Below are 26,917 nucleotides of genomic sequence, written 5' to 3'. Positions count from 1 at the left end.
ACTTACAACTAAATCATTGGACTTGTCTGTGGAAAAAATAATAATAATAATGAGAATTTAGGTTCTCTTGTAGCGTGACTGCCGGGCTAGGAAGAGGCTGACGGCCTCCTCCTTAGGAACCTGTTCAAAGGATTTAGCGATGGGGCGGGTGCATCGGAGGACAAATTAGCGCTAACCTCTCGAAGAGCTGCAGGTGAATGGGTGTAGCTTTCCTGAAGGGCCTTCATCAATGATGTTGCATAACCTGCAGATATAATAATAATAATACTGAATAAAGATCATTGCCACTGATCACAGATGTCTCGTGAGCCATCTCAAAATATGATAGAACTGCATGACACTGCTTACCGCATGAGGCTGCCTCTTTGATGGGACGCACCACATGGGCACCTTTTCTGAAGCGCACGCAGTACTTCTCCATCCCATCACTTTTCCGCGCTGTCTCGCGGTTGGAATTGTGATTGTAATGCAGCGCCGCTAAGAGAAGCCTACAAAATAACACATTTGAGATTTTTTTTTTACTACAATAGGCATGATAATAGGTACTATTATTACTATAAAAGGCATAATAATTGGCTGTATTATTCCTTGGATAGCACTGACCTGCTATACATCCCAACGTATGAAAACCCTGTGTGCTTGGGTGCGAAGTGCAAGATGAGGGAGCGGTAAGCCTCAAGGGAGAATGTCTGATGCTGTGGAGACAGCTGTCGAACATCTTTCAGTAAGGCAGTCCTCGTGATTATGTTCTCCAGCTTTACTGCTGCCAATGAGCCTGCAAAGACCAAGACAGGGAGGCAGACAGACACACAGATGGAAAACGTATAAATAGACAAGATAGATTCAGACAAAATTTTTTTTTTTAATGGAAACACATGAAATGGTCCTGCATATGAATTATAGCAAACATAAACAGTAAACAGAATGTTATGAGATTGCCAGGGAATGAAAAAATAATTTAATCATCATAGGTCACATGTCAAAGCACTCAGACAGCAAATACAACAAAACTGTAGAGTGTACATAATACCACATGCTGTGTATACTGTACCTGGGTCCAGCCACTCTTTGTTGCGCTGATCCCCGTCTAGAGGGCCATGGGCACAACTGGAGAAAGCAGGGGTGTCATGGTCATGGATGTCCTGGATGTGGTTGACTAAACTTTTCCATTTAGCCTCCATGACTGCTGGGTTGCCGTCTGGGGTTGAGGCTGCAGTCCAATAGAGGTGATTCACTATAGCAGGCCTCCACAGCTGTAGTTGGTCACACTCTTTTGAAGCTGCATCCAATGCCTTCCCCAGACCTGTTTTAGAACAAATGGTATTAATTGATATGCACTAACAAAAACTGCTTCAAGGTTCCAACAATGGATACATACTTTTGGCAATGTGCCACACATCAAAATAATGCCGTGACCCTTCAGGGCTCAGCTCCTCTCTCACCCATTTGGCAACCTAAGGAGAAATAAACAAACTTTTGTGGATGATTGACCTGTGTGGCCCTCCGTGTATCAGCAAACCACAAACATCCAGCTTCAGTGCAATTCAGATGTTTACATTCTATACTGCATTTTTATTGTAAATACCTGGCGATGACGGTCCGTGATCAGCGTTGCTAAATGCAGGTCCTTTCCCCTCAGCAGTCCAACACTGCGCTTGAGCCCTTCAAGCTCACACCATGAGCTGTTGGGGACCTCTGAGCTCTGCAACATGACATAACTGTGTAAGTGTAAAATGCTGGTGTTGTTGAAGGAGGCGTGAATGAACCGACGCGTTGCTGGTCCAAGCATTACGATACACTGTACTCTAGTTAGGCAATACACAAAACTCTAAGCATCGTTGTACTAGTGGAAAGATGTTATATTAATATACAATCAGTTTACTAAATTGCAGAGTTCATTTCTTTGTCTAATAACATCAGGTTTACCTGAACAAGCTGAACATCCACCACCTTGTTCACTCTGTCCTCGATCAGAGAGTAGGATCCATACTTCGCGCAGTGCCCAGGAGAATCTGACCTGGAATTAATTACAAATTTGAATTAGGTTTCAAGTTTTTAATAACCAAGGTCTGTAAAGACAATCCACCATGTCATCTGCAAATGCCAACTAAAGCCACCCTACATGATAACAAATAAAAAATCAAAATGTGCAACTGGTCTATGAGCTCTCACACTGGTTTACCTGCAGTCACCAGCAAGAGCTAGCCCGCCATCCATTGCCCGTAGGTCACTAAAATTCTTCGCTTGATCGTTTTGCCAGGCCTGAACGATTACAGGGATGGTGTAGCGGCGCTGATGGCGAAAGTAACTGCTCGCACTGATGCACTGCAGGCCAAACAGAGTCAACATTCTTAATGTCTGGGTGGCCAAACATCCAGTGAAATGAATGGCCCCGCTTAACAGGAGGTTGCAGGTCGGCATGTTCCTGTGGAGCATTGGCTGGTTTTGCCAGAAACGGTGGTAGCCACATGATGCACAGACCTAGATATGTAAAAAAAAAAAAAAGTGTAATCAACAGTATATCAGGATTCAATATAGATTAGGTACTGTACATTACTGGTCAAAGGTTTCATGTTTTCAATGAAACACACATGACCAATACAGTATAACACTCAAATATGATGCCATCACAAACCAATAGACTAAAGCCAGCCTGGTACATACATTGTAAATTAAATTAACTGGCAAGACAGTCAGAGCTATCAGATTGTAATTAGATATTCTGATTTTCTAATCAGATGGCCTGCTGCGTAAACAAAACCTTACCTGCTTGATCTTAAGAAAAGTTCCTTCCTGCTGCACGATGCTACTATCTGACCTCTCACAACAGGCCGGACAGATGACAAAAAGGCCCATCAGCTCCTCTTGGCAAACAATGAATTTGTCAATGCCACTACAAGAACAAAAAAATTGTTGTTGGGGGGGGGGCATTCAAACTACCAAAGCTACAGTACACAAAAATGAGCATTCAAAATGGTCTATGTTGGTTTTAAACTATCTCACTTGTGATGGGGTCACACGTGTAAGGTGGCTCCTCATCAAACAAGTCCTCCTCATGCATCGGCTCTTTGGGCACCCACGATAAGTCACTGATGACAGAGGCATTATCATCATCTTCATCTGTCTGTTCAGGACTAGCAAGGGGAGTGGAGGTTTGTGTGCCGAATGATGTCTGTGTGCCCACGCTGACCATCTTGGGCTTCAGGTTAACCTGCACAGCTGTGGAGAGGCAGTAAACATACCCAAACATGAGACAATCATGGCAAATCTAAACTGGTATGTTTTTTGGTGTAGGCTATGTATTAATTTAATCAATGTGTATGGAAATGTTCTGATTGCATAGATACTGGCAATGTTTTAGAGACTATATCTAATAACTACCCCTTAAAATACCCAAGTTTTACTGTGAGACCATCGGGGGGGCTTCAAAGAACACTGTGTCCCAGCGTCAGAAGTGGAGGAGGGCAAGGGCTGATCCCCAGTATCGACACTCTCCACAGTGTCTACACTGTCCACAGTCTCCTGCTGTGAGGTGTCTGTCATCATCTTGCGAAAACAAATATGAAAAAGGGTCAGCAAAATGCAAATGGGTGTAGTGGTGAAATAAGAGGTGGGTATACTATGAATACTTAGAACAGTGATTCACAAGCACATTGGGTGTACAAGCACATTGCAGGAGTACATGGAAACATTTAATCATTTATTTTCAGCTTGGAAGTACTGAGAATTATTTACTTATCATCTTTGAAATTCCAAGAAGATAAGTAAATATTCCCAGTCATTTCATAAGTCCATCAATAAAATGGGACGTGTGTGCTACAACTAACGTTAGTTTCTCAGTGGAAACAATAACCTATGGCACAGCCATAAAGCTTTCATGATGATATGGACTTTTACTTCAGGGCAATTTTGTTATTATTCTAATTTTTATTCGTGAATCACGAAATATGCTCTTCTAATGTCAGAGTGATCGTGCTTGTAAGTTAGTGGAGGCTGTGTCAAAGGGAACACGGTATACAAAATAGGAATACGGCGGTAGGAAGTAATTTAGCACTCCTCTCACTCTTTAATCCAAGTGAGACCATTTTAGCATCCCCTGAGTGGTAATCCTCCTCTTTGAAATGCGCGCTGCATATTCTCGAGTAGGCGGTGACAGAGCTAGCTGAAAAATCTGCCCGCCTAATCTTCACAAACTGCACCCAGCTTCGGAAGATCCCTTTGTCCTTGGGGAAGGAATGGACCCTATGTCCAGTTTTGCTGGAGTTCTTGCACCCGCCACAAACACAGTAATAAACCATTTTGACTAACGTTATTTATGATCTACTCTTTATCTATCTCTAAGCTATCTGTTATGCTATGCTATCTCTCACTATCTATGCTATTCTATCTATGCTATCTATCTATCTATCTATCTATCTATCTATCTATCTATCTATCTATCTATCTATCTATCTATCTATCTATCGATCTACTTACTTATAAATCTGTCACTGTCACTCTTTCGCTAGTTAGCTACTCCTCGTCTCACTCTCCCTCAATTGTAAGGCGGGCCGCGGGCTTTCTTCTGTCGTCCAACAGTCAGCGAGTACCTCATGTGACGTCATGGAATGCATTGTGGGAGAAATAAGAATAATCGCTAAGCTGTAGCGAAAAGCTAACCTATCACCTACTTTTCCGTATTATATTTCTTTTTTGTAGTACCCTACAACATCAAATACAATGGATAACTGTTTAAATGTTTATTACCAACTAGAAAATTGCCAAAAAAAACAAAAAAAACAAACCTGCACCATGGGCTTTAAGGCAGTTCTGAAGGCGAAAGGGGGTCAAACACAGTATTAGTATGGTGTTCCTAATAATCCTTTAGGTGAGTGTATGTATGCTATATTAGATTTTGTATGCAGTACTTTAATCTTAAAAATCCTAGTAGCCCTGAAAACCTTAGTTTAAGAATCACAGCAATGTGGGACAGATAAATAAAGCTTGACAAAATCAAAGACATGCACTAATCAAAGCCTGTCAAGCTTCATGTCTTTTCTACAACCGGACCTCTGATGGTCATTCCATGGTTACTAGGCAGAACAATGGGAGATAATTTAATGGGATTTCATGGAACATCAAGACTCGGCAGCTGACAGAAGGGTCATGAATGCAGTGGCGTGTCTGACCTGAACTGCTGCAGTCTATAAAGCACAGAGCTCTCTGAGAAAACCGATAAGACACCAGAAACAGCCCACACACAATTCAGTGCCTGCTTTGATTGGACGTGTTTTAACTGGTAATGACTATCTGTTACTATCTGATGATGCCATTCAGCACTAGCTATGCAAATCTCTTCTTATGTTATCTGCATGCACGTCTAGTAATTAAAAACATGGCTATATATGGGAAGAGGGGGGTTGCCTCAGGACAGATTATGTCTGTGTAAATCTCTGAACACATCAGCATGATTGAGACAGACCTGAAGGGCTCACAGGACTTCAGATGAACCATCAATCTAGATATTAAACATACAGCCCTGCTTTATCAAGGTCATGCTTTCTGACTACAAACACAAAACACAAAGAAATTATTCACACACAATATGCAGCACTTTTGATATACAAAATGTAATTTTGTACATTCTATTTATTCTATGTAATGTCTCGACTCCCTTGTGTTGTCACTTTCATTGTTACGTTGATGCAAAAATAAATGAGTTTTCCTAGTTACTAAAGTTCTCTGCAAAAACACTTTTTCAGGTTTTCATGTTCATTCACAGCATATATCATATTATAAAGTCTGAAAACCATTAAACCATACTGAACTTTATGTACATAGGTTTCCAAAACTGGCAACTCATTAATTAATACTTTATATGTGTCCAATTTACATGAAAGTATAATTTTGTATAGGTTACTAGTATTGAATAAGCATTTATAATGGCTTACTATTTGGTATGCATTGCATGAATGTCAGCTAGTTATGCAAGTTGTTTTAACCACATATTAAAGATTTATAACACATTTGTAAATTAATTATGTAAGGAATAATTGACAACGTGCACTGATTTTAAGTGCCCTAGATAGTTAAATAAATAGGGGTAAACTAGGGAGTATAATAAATACTCAAAAAGTCACATTCATTTTAAAACATAACATCCTAAATAAATCACAATGTGTATTTTTTGACAGCACACATCTGACCACATTTATTCTCTTCATACTCTAATTAACAAAAACATCAATGGCAAAGAAAGAAAAATATTTAAAATTACATTTAAAAAAGCATTCGACTCAATTTGGCACAATGGTTTATTTTACAAACTTCTTCAAATTGCCATTGGTGGAAAAACATTTGATATTATACAATACCTTTAAGCAAACAGTAAATGTGCAATCAAAATGAGAAATCACAGAACAGCATTCTTCCAGCAGGGATGTGGAGTGAGACAGGGATGCAGTCTAACCCTATTTAACATCTATATAAAGGATTTTGCAGTAGTATTTAGTCTATATAAAGGATTTTGCAGTAGTGTTTAATCTATATAAAGGATTTTGCAGTAGTATTTAGTCTATATAAAGGATTTTGCAGGCCTCGCTCTACATGACACGGAGGTCAAATGTAGAAATGGTATTTAGTCTGTGTAGTCTCATGTGGTTCTGTGTTTGTCCTATGTTGTTTTATGTAGCACCATGGTCCTGGAGGAACGTTGTCTCATTTCGCTGTGTACTGTACTAACTGTATATGGTTGAACGACAATAAAAACCACTTGACTTGACTTGACTTTCTGTATGTAGATGATTTAGTCCTGCTGGAGGAGTACTGTCAGGAGTTGGCCCTTACAGACAAAACCAGAGTCATGGTCAACTCAATCATTAAAGCATTTCTATTATATGAATGCAAAATTTGGGGAAAATTCCATTGAAATTTGTAAAGAATATTTTGGGGGTACATAGAGTCACTTCCAATACCAGCTGCAGGACTGAACTAGGCTTATATCTCCTAAACATTAAAATACAGAAGAGATCTGTTCCATTCTGGCATCACCTCCATCAGTCTGATCCTGAGTCTATAAAATATAATGAGATCCCACCAGTGTCTCATCCTCTACATACAGTGGCTCTTAAATTAGTTAATGAAACTCAACCTGTGATTGACTCCAGGTACAACTCTAAAATCGTTATTAAATACATTGAGAAAAATATAAAAGATACTTCAATTTTGTGTTTTCAATTTTTCTAAATAGAACCACATAATTCGCAAACTACTTCAATTAAACAATTAAAAGAGAGACAAATTCTCTCAAAATACAGATTTAGTGATCATGATCTAGAAATTGAGAGGAAGACATAAGACAGGCTGGACAGGAGAGAGTAGAGAATATGCAGACTCTGTGACCTAAAGCAAATAGAGGATGAAAAACACTTTCTTCTCATCACACCCAAGTACCACACTGTGAGAGACATGTTTTTCCCCAAATTTGAAACACTGAATCCATCATTCTTTATACTCCAGTGATACAGAGAAGATCCCCTATATACAAAGTGATATGGAACTGTAATGCAGTCAAGACCAGGGGCCTGATGCATAAAGGCCTGGGAATACTTCATTTTTGTGCGCTCCTGATTGGATCGCACCCGGTTGACTGCTTTGCTTTTCAAAGTATACTCTTTTGACAGCGAGCGAATATGAACACGTTCGATGCATGTACACTACGACTGCTTGTGATACTCTTGTATTACAGTCAACAACAGGCACATGCACCGGCGATACGTACAGATGAGGACTGTCCACTTGTTGAGAAAATCTGGGCAGTGCGCGGACAGTCCGCGCAAACTGTTGCTGATGAGGAAATTTGGGTCATGCATACTGAGCACGGAGCGACATCCTTAAACGTTGAGTATGCATACAATGGGCAATGAAACGCAATTTCCTACACAAACATCTGAATTTATAAAAACTAAACTAGGTGTGTAAATATGTGCGCACAGTCCGCATGCTCTTGCCTGTGCACACTCCAACTGGATAAGTAATGAACTGAAAATATTTTTTATAAAATAATATGCTGTATTCATTTTAATGTTACTAATTGAAAAGGAACTAGACTCAAACTAGAGACTCTGATGCACTTATCCTCTTGTTTAGTTATACATCTGGCCTTACACATCTCTTCTGTCCTTGTTAGAGCCAGTTGTCCTTTGTCTTTGAAGACTTGAGTGTACACCTTTTATAGCCTTCATTCCACAAAACAATGATTGACTGACAAGTTTCAAGAGAAAGCTGTTCCTTTTTTGCCATTTGTGACCTAATATTGACCTTAAGACGTGCCAGTCTATTGTATACTGTGGCAACTCAAAAAGAAACTCAAAGACCATGTTAAGCTTTATTTAAGGAACCAAATAGCTTTCAACTGTGTTTGATATAATGGCAAGTGATTTTCTAGCAGCAAATGATCAATTTAGCATGATTACTCAAGGATAAGGTGTTTGAGTGATGGCTGCTGGAAATGGGGCCTGTCTAAATTTCATCAAAAATGACTTTTTTCAAATAGCGATGGTGCTGTTTTTTACATCAGTATTGTCCTGACTGTTGTGATCAGTTGAACTGCACTTTGGTGATTAAAATAACAATTGCCTTCCAAAACAGCAAAATCTGTATATTATACCAAACTTTTGGCCGCCAGTGAATATATGTATATTCTGTACAGCTGTGGCCAAAATTATTGGCAGTAACATACATTTTGTGTTTCACAAGTTTTCTGCTTCAATTGTTGTGGTGTTGATTCACATTGTTTCTAGATTATTGTGCAATGTGATCAGATGCATTTTAAATAATTGCAAAAAGCTTCATTGGCCAAAAAAATTAACTTTATCACAAAAAAACTAATTTCACTGTTTTTTGGTCCTGGGTCAAAATGACCAGCCAACATCATTTCACTAATCATATCAGCACCTGGGAAAGTGTGAAATAGTACTACTCAGGTGAAATCACACTATCATTCTGATTGGATTATAAGAGCAGACTGATGGGAGGCTAAAGGGAGGGAATAAATGCTTCCAATCATTGTGTTCTTAGAAATGGTTACCTCTAAAGAAAGACATGCAGCCATCAGCACTTTGCATCAAAATGGCATCACATGCAAGGAAATTGCTGCAAAGAATATTGCACCTGAAAGAACCATTTACCGGATCATCAAGAACTTCAAGGAGAGAGTTTCAACTGCAGTAAAGAAGGCTTCAGGACATCCAAGATTGTCCAGCAAGCACCAGGACCATCTCCTCCTGAGGCAGAGCTTGCTCAATATTGGCAGCAGGTTGGTATGAGTGCATCTGCAGGCACAGTGAGGAGAAGTTGTTTGGACAATGGCCTGGTGTCAAGAAGGGCAGCAAAGAAACCACTTCTCTCAAAGAAAGACATCAAGGACAAACTGAAATTCTGTAGGAATTACAAAGATTGGACACCAGAAGACTGGTGTAAAGTTATTTTCTCTGATGAAGCCCCCTTCCAACTGATTGGGACATCTGGAAAATCAATAGTATGGAGAAGAAAAGGTGAGCGCTACCATGAGACCAGTGTCGTGCCAACAGTAAAGCATCCTGAGGTCATCCATGTGTGGGATTGCTTTTCTTCCAAGGGAGTGGGCTCTCTCACAATTCTGCCTATGATATCAAAACGTCCTGCAAGAGCAACTTCTCCCAACGATCCAGGAGCAATTTGGTGATAATTGAGTGATAAAGAAGTTGCTCGGATATCATTACATTGAAATTTTGGATCTGTGGCCCATAGAGAACCTGTGGTCAATCCTCAAAAGGCGAGTGGACAAACAGAAGCCCACAAATTGTGATCAACTACAAGTACTAATAAGGCAAGAATGGATCGCCATCAGTCAGGATTTGACCCAGAAGCTGATATCCAGCATGCCAGAGCGAATTGCAGAGGTTATGAAGAAAAAGGGTCAACACTGTAAATATTGACTCTGCATATTTTGAATGTTTTTGCCAATAAAAGCCTTTAAAACTTATGAAATACTTATCATTGTTTTCCAGTATACCATAGAAACATGTGAATAAATAATCTACAAATACTGAAGCAGAAAACTTTGAAAAACACAAAATGTACGTCACTGCCAATACTTTCGGCCACAGCTGTATACGCATATAGTTACTTCATTCTATATTCAATGTCAGAACCAAAAAATAAAAATTCTCTCATCATTTACTCACCTTCATGTCATTCCAGTAACATGGCTTTCTTTCTTTTGCAGAATGCAAATTAAGATTTTTAGAATAATATCTCAGCTCTGTAGGTCCAAATAATAAGTGATAAGTTGGCCAGAACATTGAAGGTTCCCAAAAAGCACATAATGACAGTATAAAAGTAATCCATAAGACTCATAAGTGGTTAAATCTATGTCTTTAGAAGTGATATGATAGGTGTGGGTGAGAAAGAGATCGATAATACCTTTTAACTCTAAATCTCCACTTAGACTTTCAGATCTGAAACTGAAACAAAACAGGCATCACATGTGATTTTCAGATGTGAAAGAGTAAACCGTAAAAAATTACTTAAATATTGATCTGTTTCTCACCCAGTCCTATTTTGTCACTTCTAAAGATATGGATTTAACCACTGGAGTCATATGGACTACCTTTATGTGATTTTTTTTTATCTTCAAAGTTCAAACCAACATTTACTTGCGTTGTTTGGAACTACAAATCTGAGATATTTTTCTAAAAATGTTTTCATTTGTATTCAGCAGAAGAAAGTCATACACATCTGGGATGTCATAAGGGTGATTAAATGATGAGAGAATTTAAATTTTTGGGTGAACTATCCTTTTTATATATTTTGTGTTAAAGCATAGTTCTTTAAAAAAAAAGCTGTTAACATAATAAAATCCATAATTGGGGAGGGGTTGGGAAGTTAAGGGGTGTGCCACGTCAGATCTCACCTAGGGCACCAAGTAAGCCAGAACCGCCACTGCTCTGACTGACGTGAAATGGTCTGGTAAAAAATATGGTATTATGAGAGACTGCCAGACACACTCAGAGTAGTCGAACGGTCCATTTCAGAGACTGGTGGCTGGTGTCCATTGGTCTCATCAGAAACACAGTCTTGTACTGCTGCAAACAGGTACAGCACTGCAAAACATGACTGCCTGCCCTGCTTCATCCCGACCCGAATTGCAAAGAAAACCCTGTTTGTAGCCTTATAAAAATATTATTAATTATATCTTTGCCATTCAGCTGTTTTTTTTTTCCAAATATAAAATATCAGTCGAATATAAAAAAAGGTAAACTTGCACATTTTATTTTATTTGAGTTATCTGTTGATATCAGAAAATGGTTTTAAACTGCAAAAATAATTTGAATAATATTTGTTTTGTTTCCAGTATTAAATATTTAACTTCTCTATATAAACACCTTTAAAACTATTTAAAACATTGACTGAGAAGCACAGAATTGCATTGATTAGATATCATTATATCTTATAAAATAATGTTTCTTGGGTAAACAGATCCTGTTTAAAGGATGTCTAGATTGTTTACTCTAATACAAGACAAAGATTAAAAGTAATTTTTAGCACCAGCATCTAACTTATAGGCACTTACAGTTTGTATTATCTCTTAATGTTCATAGTTTCTTGTACCGTCAAACGCTATAGTCACGTGTCTGAATGGTGAAATGCATATGGTAATTAAATGAGTTAATGCATAGTAAAACAGTGGTTGTACATGCCATATATGGTTATTTTGGAGAGAAGACGGGGTGGGGAATAAATCACATGCATGTACGCACAATCTTTCGATAGCTGGAATTTATAAAAGACACCGTGTGCAGAATCTGACATTTGTGCGTACACATACTTATAGGATGAAATCTATGCAGTTTTATACATGAAGCCCATTGAACTACTTCATAGTCATGTGTTTCCTGAAACTCTATTGCACACTTTCAGAATCAAGCATTCAACAGCCCTGTGCTCATTAATGAACCCTTAACCAAGATAACAGAAATGTAAAGTGTTACCCAGTTTTGTGTATAAATTGACTCAAAACACCATACTAAAAGCACATTTTAATAAATTAATGTATTCATGCTCAAAAACAAATACAAAAACATAGAAACAAAACCATCAACCAGTCATGTTGAGAGTGCAAGAGGGTTTTCTAAAGGCAAATCTACAATAATGAATTCTGAAATGTACAAAGACTGTAGAAATAATTCTTTCGACTCTCATAAAGAGGTCTGGTGTGTAAAGGCAGAGAGCCAGATAAACCTGACAGTAGGAAGAAAAACAACACAACATTTTGAAAAATCACTAGTGACGCGTTACCTGCAGAGCCATAAACATTCAAAGCATATACTGTACTTACATGAATAACAAACCTCTCAAATTTGAGAGCATTATAAATGAATACCAGGGATTGTCTAAATAATAGTTCATTTATAACATATGAGGAGTTATTGTTAATACAGTATGTGTGCACAATGTGTCACCATTCTTCTTTACGACTCTCAGATAAAGTGTCTCCAAAAATTACTTTATGATATCCAGATTCACATTGTTGTACAAAAACAAAACAAAATCAACTGTTTTGTTGTGCAAAAGGAACGATAGAAGTACGATCTGCCAGACTCCAGCACTTTTGGCCACAGTCAGAACAATCCAATAATAATGCTGAAGTACACCACGATCACTACACTGAGTGGCAACCTTAAGCTTCAGTGACCCCCGACAAAAATGGGGAGAAAGCCATGCAAGATACAGGAACATAATCCATCAGACAGGAAAGAAAAAAGGTACAGTACACGTTAGTAAGTACTGGTCCAAAAAAAGAATCCTTCATATTCAAGTCTAGACAGAGTGAAAGAAGAATAATGCAGTCTCATGATTCATTCCAGACTAGAAGAGGATGTCTTCATTCTTGATGAGTAACTCCACCACCTGCCTCTGATAGCGGATGTCGTTTAGAGCTGTCATGACGTCCAGATCTGGCGCTCGCATCAAGGTTGGCCCAAATACGATCCCCAGATTCTCAGCGTTCATCAGGTTATCCTTCTCATTCTGAGTTACCCTGCACGCAAACATATATAAATGTTACATAACATAATATACAACCCAACTAAAAACACCAATAAGCTCATATTGAAATCAATGAATTTATTACAAAAAATATAGAATGTGTATATATATGCACATCATATTCAAATTGGTTTATTTACCAATATATCAAAATGAATTAGAGGTCGACTGATATTACACAGAGGCTACAAGAGCCAATCATCGGAAGCCGCTGGAAATATTGAATCTCAAATTCCCCGCGTGCTTTTCACTTTGAAGCCCACAGCGCAAACATATGACTCGTTAATTAAATTAAAACCCTTTTAAAGTGTAAGAATCACATTAGGAACCCCAAATTTAAGACCTATTTAAATGATAATTAAGACTTTTGTTAAACCATCTAAGATATTTAAGACTTTTTATGACCTTAAATTTTAGAAAACTGAATTTAAGACATTTTAAGGACCTGCTTTTCAGACATGTTTTCAGTTTCTGAATTCAATTTTATTTAGTTTTTTTTTGTGCGGCTTAAATAAAAAATGTCAAGGTGGTGTAACCGAATATTTCATAATATTTCATTATTATCTATTGAAATAGTAAGTAGTGAAGAAGTTTTGTTTCATAATTGGCCTATTATTAATAATTAAAAAATTTTTCTCTGTCAAACCAAGGTAAATGTGTAGTACATTATGTATGACAAGACAACCATAAAACAGAAAATTATGCCACTGAAGACCATCATGAATAATATTTGATTATGGTTCATCAAATGGTATCCAAAGAGAAACATTTTAGTTTAGTTTTTACTTTTTACAGAAGGATTACACCATTTAAGTCCAAATCAAAAGGTTTGTTTAAAATTGTATTAGTTTATTATTTTTTTTAAATAGTGAAAACATTGTTAATTTTCACCATATTTTATTTTAGGCATAATTTTTCTCTTTTGACGAAAACGTCCTTTAAACGTAATTTCAGTTTTCCAAAAAATGGCATATAATACAATTTTTGACAAAGAAACAAAACATGCTTTAGACAATAATGTGAAAAACAACATGCATCACACTGTAACAGACCAAACTTTAATAAAATATTCAAATATTAAAATATATATATATAAACTACTTACAATTATTTCAAACATACTTAATATTAATTTTAGTGCTGTCAGTAGATTCACTTTTTAATCATGATTAATCACAGATTTTTGAAAGTCTTATTTTCCTTTCAAAAATTAATTTACTTCCTTTTTAGGAAAGAAAACAAAACAATATGTAACAATACAATGCTTTATTAACATTTTCCAAACAAAGCGTTCCACTGTATAAAGATAGAAATGCACTAAAATATCACCAATTCAAGTAACATTAAACGTTTCCCAAAGTCTAAGTGTGAGTTTGACTAATTGAAAGAGCTAGTCCCCACATAGGTTGTATGTTCATTGTTCATTGCATTTAATATTTTAAACCGTCATCCTCCACAATATTAATATTAGACTGTGGCTTTCCACTTTGTTACAGCAATTGTGAAGCAGCATTCATGATTCACGTCAGAGCATCAACACCAGCTTCAAGCGCTGCTTTGAACTCCACATTAAAAGCACTTGCAGACAAAAACATCTCTGTGACGAGGGTGTTGTCGGGCCATGAGTGTGCTCTAATGTGATAGACTTGACATGCTTCTGTGGTAATTAAGAGCCTTACATAGTCTGAAAAATATTTCCAACACAATTTCCATCTGCAGTTTTTTATTTTATATTCTTTGGCATTTAACTCTGTATGAGAGCTGAGTTCTTAAATCAGTATTAAATTGTTAGTAAACAATTGTTGTTTTAAATGTTTATAAATAAATTTGACTTTGATTTTGGGCTTGTTTTGAACATCAAATTGCTTTATCACTGATACGGAAGTGCTGTTGTGTTTGAGTGCAGAAACTCTTTTATTTACCGAGATGATAACTATCATAGAAGTGAGCGTAATGGTCAACTGGTATGATACGACATATAATGTCGATATGACCACTGCATTATGCTATTTTATGCTAAGCTTGTAGGCTCCTCATTGGTAGAAGGGCTCTGGTGTTTTTGTGTGTCAGTGTATGACAGTCAATGACTCCGGGCAGACACATTATAAAGGTTCCGCTGGTTTATGTTGTATTAATGGTAAATGCGTTAATCTCGATTACAAAAAATTTATTTAAATCGCATGCGTTAATACGTTAATTCTGACAGATCAAATTAATATGTTTAATAAGATTAAACAACAAGAGAAAACCTGAAATAATAGTATATAATGAATATACTGAAGGATTAGCAACTTTTTATGTTACTCTAATGTGAATTTAGACAGTTTAGGATAAGTGAATTACGAGTAGCGTGTTTTTAAAGAAACAGCGTATTCACAAAGCAAGTTACACATTCTGACTAGCGCATAACTTGATTCAAGTTCATATTATGTTTATGTTGTGGATATACGTAGCTGATTAATCTCATACAGAATAGGATGTTTGAATTAATTAACCCAACTAGATATATATATATATATATATATATATATATATATATATATATAAAATTCTAGATTTCTTTCTTTAGATTGAATTAAGGAATAAATAAATAACTTGGTGCATTTTTAATATCTTGCAGTATTATTTTTCTCTCTTCATATTTGTAATAAAAACCATTTGATTATAGTCAGGATGTGTCATTTTCGTATTCGGTATTGTTGACAAAATAAAAAAAATTTTGTCATCTCATGACATTTTTCATCAGTAATTTTGGCAGAAAAATCTCAGACAAACTTATTTGTAAATGACACAAGAACTGCTCTGAAATGTGAATGTAAAGGGACTGTGAGCACGTGCTCCTCACCTTTTCAAGTGTGCCATTAGATATCGTAATGTTTCGCAGTGAGCCGGAGGCAGCAGCTTCAGAGCTTCATGCAGAGCTTCCAAACGCTCATCTAGATCTGTTAGCTCTGTGATACAGGAAACAAACAGGTCAAAAACTGATATCTACCTCACCAGATGATACATCAATACTGAGATCTACAGTATGAATGAACCCTAAGAATTTCACACTACAATGAAAAATGTCATGCAATTACAGCTCTGATCTACTAAAAGGGGGAAAACCCGAAATCTCCAACATTGTTTTCCAAGCAAACATTTCAATATCATTGAGATTTTGTGGTGGGTGTGTATTTTTATTTTTGCATTATTATTAAGATAATTTAAGAAAGAAATAATGATGTGCAATAAATAAAAGCACCAATAAAATGAAACAATGGTATCATAAATAGCTTCTTTAACTCATATCAAGCTATAAAACTGTATTTTTCAGGTAGGTCCAGCTAAAGCAGATATGTTTTCTAGAGTAAATAGACCAGAACAAATTGACCAGAGAACAGTCTTAATATAACATCTTTATTCTAATACATGCAATAACACATTTTGTGTCACACCTCTTTACATATTATCATAACATGCATTTTTTGGTGGCCATTATGGCATTGAGACCTCATTTACTCTACCTCAAATTACACTGATCAGCCACAACATTAAAACCACTTGCCTAATATTGTGTAGGTCCCCCTCGTTATGACAAAACAGTGCCACCCCGCATCTCAGAATAGTATTCAGAGATGATATTCTTCTCATCGCAATTGTACAGAGTGGTTATCTGAGTTAATGTAGACTTTGTCAGTTCAAACCATTCTGGCCATTCTCTGTTGACCTCTCTCATCAACAAGATGTTTCCATCTGCAGAACTGCTGCTCACTGGATGTTTTCTTTTTTTTTGTCACCATTCTGAGTAAATTCTAGAGACTGTTGTGTGTGAAAATCCCAGAAGATCAGCAGTTACAGAAATACTCAAAGCAGCCCATCTGGCACCAACCATCATCCATGTGATTCTAATCAGCCAATCATGTGGCATCAGTGCAGTGCATAAAATAATACAGATATGGTCAGGAGCTTTAGTTAATGTTCACATCAACCATCAGAATGGGGAAAAAATTGATCTCAGTGATTTGACCGTGGCATGATTGTTGTACCAGATGGGCTGGTTTGAGTATTTCTGCAACTGCTGATCTTCTGGGATTTTCACAGACAACAGTCTCTAGAATTTACTCAGAATGGTGTCAAAAACAAAAAAACATCCAGTGAGCCGCAATACTGCGGAAACGTTAATAAAAAAAAAAAAAAGTAAAATCGGTAAAAAATGACCGAACAGAACCCAGAGGTTAAATACGGGTGGATATTACAGTGGAAGCTAATTCTAAGATATAGAAGACTTTAAAGTCATTCACCCAAAATTAACAACCAGACATTCATAAATAGAGAACTATACAGTGCGTCATGAGGCAGAAGTGTGTGTGTGTGTGTGTGTGTGTGAGAGACTCACTTGCAGCCTCTATGAAGCGTTGATAAGCATCATAAGTGATGACAGGAATGGGCAGGTCCCTGAAGTAAAGTTTAAGAGCACCTGTGATGATGTTGATGTCTTCATACACATTCACAGAGATATCAGCTTTCTCTCCGTCTAAACACATTCAAATAGATCAAAGACACACTTTATCCAAAGCTGCAGGGAGAGTGAATCCTCTGGTACATTGTAAGTGATGGCAACTGCACTGATCAGCACAGACATTTCGTCATTTCCCCCATGTTCCTTTGTGGCCAGCGCTGGAGGATTGTACAGTTAGAATGGCTTAGTTCTACAGTAGGACAGCGGCCTCTCTCTCTCTCTCTCTGTGTATGTGTGTGTGTGTATATATATATATATATATATATATATATATATATATATATATATATATATATACACAGTGGGTACAGAAAGTATTCAGACCCCCTTAAATTTTTCACTCTTTGTTATATTGCAGCCATTTTCTAAAATCATTTAAATTCATTTTTTTTCCTCATTATTGTAAACACAGCACCCCATATTGACAGAAAAACACGGAATTGTTGACATTTTTGCACATTTATTAAAAAATAAAAACTGAAATATCACATTAATCCTATTTGTAAACATAATAGTCCAAATACTATCTTTGTTTCATGTTACTGCATGCTGTATACTATCAAATTGTTCCCACATTACCATAGAAATTTAAATAGTAATCTTATAGGACATTTTTTTTTTTTTCAACTAGGGTGGCTGGTAACTGCTTGTTCAATTTTCCTGAACATTCCCTCCATCTTCAATTGGTCAACAAACAGGTAATCCCTCCAAAACTTACTCTACTGCTTTCCTTTTTCAGCATTTCTTTTTCTCAAGCTTGTTCTTTATCTTTCCCAGTGTCTCTGATACTGTCTTCATGTCATTTGAGTGTCATTATGAAACAGTAATGCATCTGAATATGAACAGATGGCTGTAAATCCTCACACAAATGTGCCACTTTAACATTTAAGCAGCTCAGAATAACTCACATTACACAAACCCACAGCTTTATGCGTAAAACAATGAGTGACCTAAAAAAGCAGTGTTGAGACAGTGTGTATGAGGTTCATCACAAATACACACACAGTTAGGTGTAGGCTTTTGTAAGAGTGTGTGTATGTGTGTAGGAATGCGGGGGTTATGGCAGATCAATATTGTACACAATCAGACGAATACAGCTATACAGTAACGGATAAAAATGATTTGTAAGGTCACTCACCTCTGTCAAACGATAACTTCACATCTTCAATTAAATCACTGAATCCAGAGATCCGATAGAGACCCTCGGATTTTAGACCTGAGAGACAAGACAATTTTATACTAATATTAATTCATACAAAATGACAGAGCATACAAATACAACAGAACATTTTCTGACTTATCATCCCTAATAAAATGAAAATCATCAATCTTCATTACAAAAGAGAACTATGGTAAGTACTATAGTAGCGTAGTTACATCAGACATTAATACCATGGTACTGTTTGATTACCATATGCATATATGCATATGCATATATGCATATATATAGTATTAACATGTTAAATCCCAAAAGGTTCATGCTATTAATATGGTAAAATGTCCTTTAAAAAGAAAAAATGTTTGGTATGTTTTAGTGCTGTTTAATGTTTCCTGCTGATATACAGTGTCATTTTTGGACAACATTCAATTAAAATGAATAAATTAAAAGTTTACTTAATACAGTATATGTTCATGGTCTTATTATGCACATTCATTAAAACATGTAATAACTTGCTCTGCATCTGAAGCATCTTTCCTTTTCCATTGATGTCAACAAGGCTGCGAAAACTAAATGGTTATGGTTAACAAATTAAATGCCCACTTTTCATGAATTAATCAACTCCTAATTTGGATTATACAGATAGTTAGCCTTAAAGTCTCCTGCATCGATGGGAAATATGGGACATTATGGATGTAAAATGGGTTGAATGTCATTTTATGTTGACTTTAGGAAATGACTGCCAATGGACAATTTTGCTTAACATCTTTTAAAATAACATTGGTAGATCTCTCACCTCGTGCTTCGATTTCTCGTATACACATGTCCACCACCATGGGTCGTTTTGTGTTATGAGCTTTGACGAGAGTAGTGAGGTCACAGCTGTAAACCTTCTTCACGTGTTTCAGGTCTGGTTTACAGTCATTGGGCACCATCTTGGAGCACTGCTTATGAACATTCAAGCCACAATCTGAGGACAAACAGTCAAAAAACAATTCACTTTAATTCCAATTCAGTTCAGCTGAACACAAAAGCACTTACAGTAAACTGAGTCTATTCCAATCATTTCATTATTCATGTAATTATACAATAAACTAGATTTGCATTCCCTACAGGTATAACCGATCCTTGCTACCAAAGTCTTCGGTAAGTGTAGGTTTTAGTTTTTGTTTCTGTGTAAATGACACTTCATATGAACTTTTGTTGGCTGTATACATAAAGGGCAGTTCACACCAAATGTGTTTTTGTATCCATCTGCACTGTTTTTCATTTGTTTTCCTATGTAAACATGCACTAGGCCTATCTTGCTATCTAAACACTGTATATGGTTAATTAGATGCAAGAAAGAAAATACCAATCACAGTTCAATATGTACATATGAGAATATAATTTTAGTGGAGAACATTCTAACAATGGGAGATTTTCAAAATATAATCATAGATTTCTTAGATAATCTTTTTATTTTTTTTAAATGCATATATATTATTTATAAGACTGAAATTATCTACAAAAGCTTGAATGGAGTATGTACGTTAAGCCATTCAAGCTGAATAAATTGCAGAAAAGAAACCACTGTAATAAATCAGTAAATAAAACAACAATAAGTACACCGATATGCTGAAATCAGTAAATAAGTGTCTTGTGTACGGAGCAGCAGTTTTGAGGTGGATATAGGTCATGAGGCTGTCCACTATTATCACAGGATGCTGAGCTTTCATTCTGCTTAATCATTGACCTCTCCTGACCTCTGATCGGTCATCTCAATGCTTTCTGATTGGCTGATTTCAACAGTCACCTTGACAATGACAGAACATGCCAGGACTATAAATGGCCCTTAATAAAAAATGCATGAGCAATTTCAGGCACCTAATAGCTTTATAACCCTCAGAAAAATCAAGGAGTCAAGTGTGAGTTATGCATACAAGATGCAGGAAAATGAAATAAGCAGTAGTTAATTGTTTACAGATAATAGCTAATTGAACAATAGAATACAAATATATGTTTTTTTAACAATGTGTTATTTAATTGGAAATAATGCAAATAGTTTGTAAAACCATTTATAACGTAAATGTATTGTTTAAAATGCAACATTTTATTTACAATTTACAGACAATCAAGAAACGAAAATAACAATTATTTTGTGTAAATAATTAGTAACACCATACAGCATAAATGTATTAATTTTACGTACATTTGTGCATTTCAGGTGATTACTGAACGATTTGCAAAGAAATTCCTGAAACACAGGTAAAATAAATTTCTGTGTAAATAGTTTGTAAAAGCATTCATAATGTACATTTATGATGTGAAATGCATCGATTTATGTCAAAATAATTATGAACGATTTACAAAAATACCATTCATAATGTAAACTAATTGCATAACCTAAAACACAGGTAAAATACATTTGTGTAAATAGTTTGTAAAGGCATTCATAATGTAAATTATGTGAATTGCAACAATTTATGTAAAAATGCTTATGAGTTACAAAAATTCATGAAACCCAAGCATTTCTTGAGTAAACGGTTTGTAAAAACATTAATGCGTAAAATTATTGCGTGAAATGCAACAAAGTAAAAACGCTTTTATGAACGTTTTAAAGAGACATTCATGAAACACGAAAAGAACAAATTTGTTTAAACAGTTAAACCATTATAAAGTAAACTAATTATGTAAAATGTGAATTTTTTTTATCAAATGTATGAAACACTAGCAAAGGTATTTTTGTGTAAACGGTTTGTGAAAACATTCATGCGTAAACATATTACAATTTACGTAAGAATGGTTTTATGAATGATTTACACAGAAATTAGTTCTGATAATGCTTCATGATCGAGGCCTGCTGTGTGTAATTTGTGCACCACTAGTGTCACCATTCGGAATTGCAAAAATTACCATTTTCAAATGGGTTTCTTAAACACTTTTTGATTGCCATACTCATGACATTGGTTGAAACAATGATGCTATGTCAGGCCGCTCAAACAGAGCAATGATTTGATAGTGTTTACACTTTTCAGGGAAACCTACAAATTACTTGTACTTGCCTCTGCACATTTAACTGGAATAGATATTTTAACACCAGAAAGATGACACACAGCTTTAACCTGAAAACAGCTAATTGAGTTATTTTAAACAGCAAACACTAACCAATCTCCCTGACTGCACCCATCCAACCTGTCCAGACAGACACAAGAGCTCACACGCATTATGCAAATGTAGGCAAATTAGCTCATTCATATATAATGTGGCCTCCTAAATGTGCCAGCTGCTACAAAGCAGGTACCAGAGTGATGAAGGGTGAATGACAGAAAACAGAGACTGAAAAGAGAAAGAGGGAACATAAGGAAGGAAAAATACAGAACAAAGAGCCCAGGGTAGATGTGTTTAATGTGATTGGAGCACCCAATGAGCAACATTGAAAACAATGTGACCTGGAGGAGATAAAGAGATGGAGGAAGAGAGAAAGAGAGAGCAAGGGACTGAGCAGCATGAGCCGTCTGTATTCCTCTTCAGATCTGTACTGGCACATAATGGTGTAGTGGGCAGTGTTTGTCAGTCCTGCGGGCTACAGCAGACCTCATTTCATCCAGTAAATAGGCCAAACACTCTCCTCTCAGGCTGCCTTTAAGATCTGAACCCGTAAGACTAATTCTGAATGCTTTCATCAGCTCCTAATTGTTCATGAAATGGTCACTGACAAATAAGGTCGTCCATGATGATGAAAAAGAAAATAATCTAGCTTAAATTGCATGAGCCGAATTTTTAAAAGTGTAACTGTTATGGTCGGTGGTTTTGTCTGTGTCTTATGCTCATCTTTTTCGTTGTCCCTACCTTGTTCACTTTGGCGTCGCTCTATCTCTATGAGTGCGCATGCTCTCTTTCTTTTAGGTTGATGCACCTGTTCATCATTTGAGAGTTAGCTGATTAAAATCAGCAGATAAAAGATACCAATATGGAGGAGAAAGGAAAGAGACAACAGATTTGTGAGCCAGCTAGCAAAGCAGCGTCTTTGTTTTATGTTATGATTGTTTTGCTATGCATTACATTTCATAGCTCTTTTATGTAATTGTTGTATGATATGTAACAATTTTCCTTGGTTGGTACGTAGTTTGATTTTGTTTATACATTGTTTTGAGTGAATTAATAAACTAGTTCTGAGCAGTGGCGTGGTTCACTCATTTTTGTTTATGTTACTTTACCTTCCCTTTTTTAAGTATTTTACTAGAAGGGAGGTCGTAACAAAGTGGGGGCTTGTCCGAGATATGTGAATTAGGAATTAGACCGCGATGTAGAGACTAAAAGTTTCGTAAGCTTAACTCTCCAGGTACAAGTAATCCTGCTGGGATTTAGCTCACATTTGGTAACCCTCTGAAGATTAAAAAGGTTGTAGTTAGTTGTTGGGTAGATAGTTAGATCCAGATTGTGCTTACTTTGTTCTTACTTAACTAACTTAAATGAGGGAGTAATTCTTTAATAGTAATGCAACATTTGATCTGAATGACTTTATAAGCAACCGAGAGTTGGGATATTGGATAATTGTAGAAAAGACGATTTGTTTGTTATTGCTCAGCATTATGACATATCAGTCTCTACAGCATTACTTTAACTAATTTAAAGGCCTGTTTGCTGGCTGGTCTTGTCGATAAATGGGTGTTACTGGTCATTGAGGATGAGATAATGGAGCCGGTGGAGTAATCAGCCTCTGTTGTGGAGCAAGAAGTTTTGTGGTTTGCGTAAATGGAATGCATGCTCGTTGACTGATGAAGATGTTAATGATTGGGGTACTGTTGATCAAATTATAGTACCTACTAAATTCCAGGAAAAAATTTTGGCTGTGGTGCATGAACATCCCTGGGCGGGACACCTCAGTGTGACTAAAACCTATGACCGGATTCTTCACCTATCTTTTTGGCCGGGCTTAAAAACGGAAGTATCTCGATATTGTAAAATATGTAACATGTGCCAAATGGATGGTAAGCCCAATCAAGTGGCGTAGCCAGTTCCGTTTTATCCAATTCCAGTGCTTGGCGAACCATTTGAAAGGGTAATTGTTGACTGTGTCAGTCCACTTCCACGTACTAAAACAGGGTATCACTATTTTTGACTGTAATATGCCTGGCTACGCGATTTCCAGAGGTGATACCATTGCGTAAGATCACGGCAACTTCGGTTACGAAGGCGCTTGTGAAATGATTTACTACTTTTGGACTTCCAAAGATAGTTCAAGCTGATCAAGGGTCCAATTTTTTGCCAAATGTTTTTTGGAAAAAGTTGAAAGCTTAAGGGATTTCCCATCTGGTATCCAGTGCATACCATCCTGAATCCAAATGTGCTTTGGAGTGTTGGCATCAGACTTTAAAGTCTATGTTGTGTAAATATTGTCTTGTAACCGAGAATGATTGAGATTAACTTTTTATTGAAAAGTTCCACTGGTGCTGTTTGCCGCTAGTAACATGAGACAGGAGTCTCTTAGATTTAGTCCAGCTGAAATAGTTTTTGGTAACCGTGTGTGTGGACCTTTACAGGTATTAAAAGATCAATTTCTCTCAGTGGGTCATGGGCAAAAAACAAATGTGCTTTATTTCATCACGTGATGTCATGGGCGGTTACACAGAGCGTGTGCTGCCGCAAAAGATGCACTCTCTCTTTCGCAAGAAAAAATTCAACGACAATATGACAAGCGTGTAATTGTGTGAAAATGTATGCCAGGGGAGAAGGTTTTGGTATTGCTTGATGTGCCTGGTGCAGCACGTTTCTCGGGACCTTACGTTGTAAAGAGTAAATTGAACAATAACAATTATGTCATTCATATGCCAGACCGTCGTAGAAAGACACATTTATGCCATGTGAACATGTTGAAATCGCATTTCAAACAATCAATCAAGTAAAACTGATGAGATGACTAACGTTTCTGAAATAAGTTCATCTAAGGCAAACGTAGGACCAGTGTTGTCTGTATTTAATCTCAGATTAGCGATGATGGTTTGAAAGTACATAGTGAGATGTTCACTGGAGGTTGTTTGAATAACTCTTGAGTTTCAGAATTTTTTACAGGATCAGTTGTCTTATCTGGAGGCTGATCAAAAGCAGGATATTATTGAATTGATTAAAAGTTATCCTGCTCTGTTTAATAATGTCCCTTCATGTACTTCAGTCCTTCAGATGTGGGCGCTGCTTCACCTATTAAACAGCATGATTATCACTGTTCTGCAGATAAGAGAGAAGTAATGAAACTAGAAGTGGAATACTTGTTACAGAATAATTTTGCAAAGCCAAGTCAAAGCCCGTGGAGTTCTCCTTGTGTTTTAGTTCCAAAACAAGACGGATCATTTAGATTCTGTACCGGCTTTCGAAGAGTGAATGCGGTGACTGTGCCTGACTCTTTTCCACTGCCGCGAGTTGAAGATTGTATTGACAATATTGGAACTGCACATTGTATTACAAAATTAGATCTTTTGAAAGGATATTGGCAAGTCCCGTTGACCCATGCGTTCTACTAAAGGCATACAATTTATGATTCAATTCCATTTTACGAAAAAATTACATGTAATTTTTCAGTGAAAATCTTGATGTATCCACACAAGAACTTGTATCGTACAGACTGAATTAACCTGTAATGACACAAAAAGGACAAATTATCTGATGTTTTAACAGACTTACTGACCACAGTCATGGGGGACTCACAAACGTTTTTTCCATATTAATATTTAAAACAATTATATAATTACGATCTCAGGATGGTCACATCACATTGACATATTTGATGGAAAAAAAAAATCTAAATGAATTAGAGCTTTTTGTTTTTTTTAGTAATACCATTTCACAATCTGAACAAACGGTTCAATATCATGAAATTAAGTCAAAAACATTTTCATCAAGAACAAGACAACGAAAAGTAATTGTCTGTATGAAGTGTATTTTAAATGTATGTTGGAATAAATTGATAGATCTGGGTACAAAAACATGAGTATTGTGTCACTGACACAAAAACACAATCTGTAGCGATTTTTATTTTTTTAGCACAAAACAATAAGTGCGGATAATTTTTTTCCCCCCTTTGGTTTCTGAAATTATAATTAAATCTAATCTAAACGTTTCAGTGCAAATACTGAATTAAGTCTGTATGACACTAATTGAAAAGATTCAGCAGTGTGTGAGTAAAAAATGGCCCCTTGAGCAGTTCTGTTGTCATGAGACTTCAGCCATGCAGAACTGTAATTATTTTTGAAGAGGAAGAGCGAGGGATCTGATAAGCGGAGGAGACGGACACTAATAGAGGCCACGTCTCTAATGCATTCTCTCTGTCAGTTCAGGTCTGCTGAGCCCTTGTGCAAGTGCTGCCGAGGTGACCCCTGGCCCTCAGGTGAACACATGACTATCAGGACACACTCATATCTCTGTACCAGAATGAATGCATGTATGTGAAGTTTAAGCCTTCAGAACAGCAAAAATATTCAAACAAATTTAATTAAAAGCGCTGGAAATGACAACAATATTACGTTTTTCTTGAGTCCAGTCTATATGATGTAGTATAAAAGATATTCTTAATGCATTCATAATGCCTTTTAGACACCAAATAATCAGTTGTTTGTTGTTGTGAATGATTGGTATACCCCAGTTATAATAGATAAATACCAAATGACTGGACATTATCCCACTTATTACATGGCAACCTTTAAAATAAACAAATAAATAACATTTATACTGATTTGAGTTGACATGATTTTATTAGCTTACTTGTGGAGATCACAGAGCGATATGAGAAGTACTTACGAGAAGACTCACAATACCCATTATTCCTGGATTTGCGGTCATATTTTGAAATATTAGATACTGGATGGTGTGAATTAGCAATCAAAATAGATTTTTCAATGTCACAGAGCCATGTAGTAATTGAAGTTAATGCACACCATATTGTAGTAATACAGCCATAGTCAATTATTCCGCTAACACCATGGTTATCACATGTACATGTCGATATAATGTGTTTATTCCGAGATGTATCTGTTTTTGTCTCGAAAACACTTGTGTTACGCCACCGATCAAGTATGTCGCTTAAAACAGAGCAAGTCATCTAAACTAGTTCCAAAACACATGGTGAAGTGATTTACATTTTTAAACTTGATGTTTTTCATGTAATATTCACCCTTTTTTTGCCAATGTGTGAATGGCTTGTAATGCAACTTAAA

At 36.4% G+C, this 26,917-nt stretch overlaps 2 protein-coding genes across 2 annotated transcripts in view; both read right to left on the bottom strand.

Moving 5' to 3' along the window:
• Positions 1-278: 278 nt before the first annotated feature.
• Positions 279-3,008, bottom strand: LOC127654552 (uncharacterized). The gene is made up of 10 exons (XM_052141759.1): positions 3,004-3,008; positions 2,767-2,893; positions 2,183-2,481; positions 1,927-2,017; positions 1,586-1,702; positions 1,379-1,454; positions 1,052-1,303; positions 604-775; positions 349-488; positions 279-301 (listed from the first exon to the last, which is right to left on the bottom strand). Exons 2-10 carry the CDS (start codon positions 2,854-2,856, stop codon positions 279-281), a joined length of 1,260 nt encoding a protein of 419 aa, XP_051997719.1. The 5' UTR covers positions 2,857-2,893; positions 3,004-3,008.
• A 9,043-nt stretch (positions 3,009-12,051) lies between these two features.
• The window catches only part of chn1 (chimerin 1), a 90,242-nt gene continuing 75,376 nt past the window's right edge, over positions 12,052-26,917 (bottom strand). Inside the window, exons 9-13 of the mRNA XM_052142343.1 lie at positions 19,525-19,698; positions 18,708-18,785; positions 17,447-17,584; positions 15,914-16,019; positions 12,052-13,060 (exon numbers count right to left, since the gene is read on the bottom strand). Coding sequence (XP_051998303.1) covers positions 12,889-13,060; positions 15,914-16,019; positions 17,447-17,584; positions 18,708-18,785; positions 19,525-19,698 — 668 coding nt within the window. The 3' untranslated portion in view covers positions 12,052-12,888. The remainder of the gene's footprint in view (positions 13,061-15,913; positions 16,020-17,446; positions 17,585-18,707; positions 18,786-19,524; positions 19,699-26,917) is intronic.

This window comes from Xyrauchen texanus, chromosome 14 (genome assembly GCF_025860055.1).
Source record: "Xyrauchen texanus isolate HMW12.3.18 chromosome 14, RBS_HiC_50CHRs, whole genome shotgun sequence".
Classification (NCBI taxonomy): domain Eukaryota; kingdom Metazoa; phylum Chordata; class Actinopteri; order Cypriniformes; family Catostomidae; genus Xyrauchen; species Xyrauchen texanus.
This window is presented reverse-complemented; position numbering and strand designations above follow the sequence as displayed.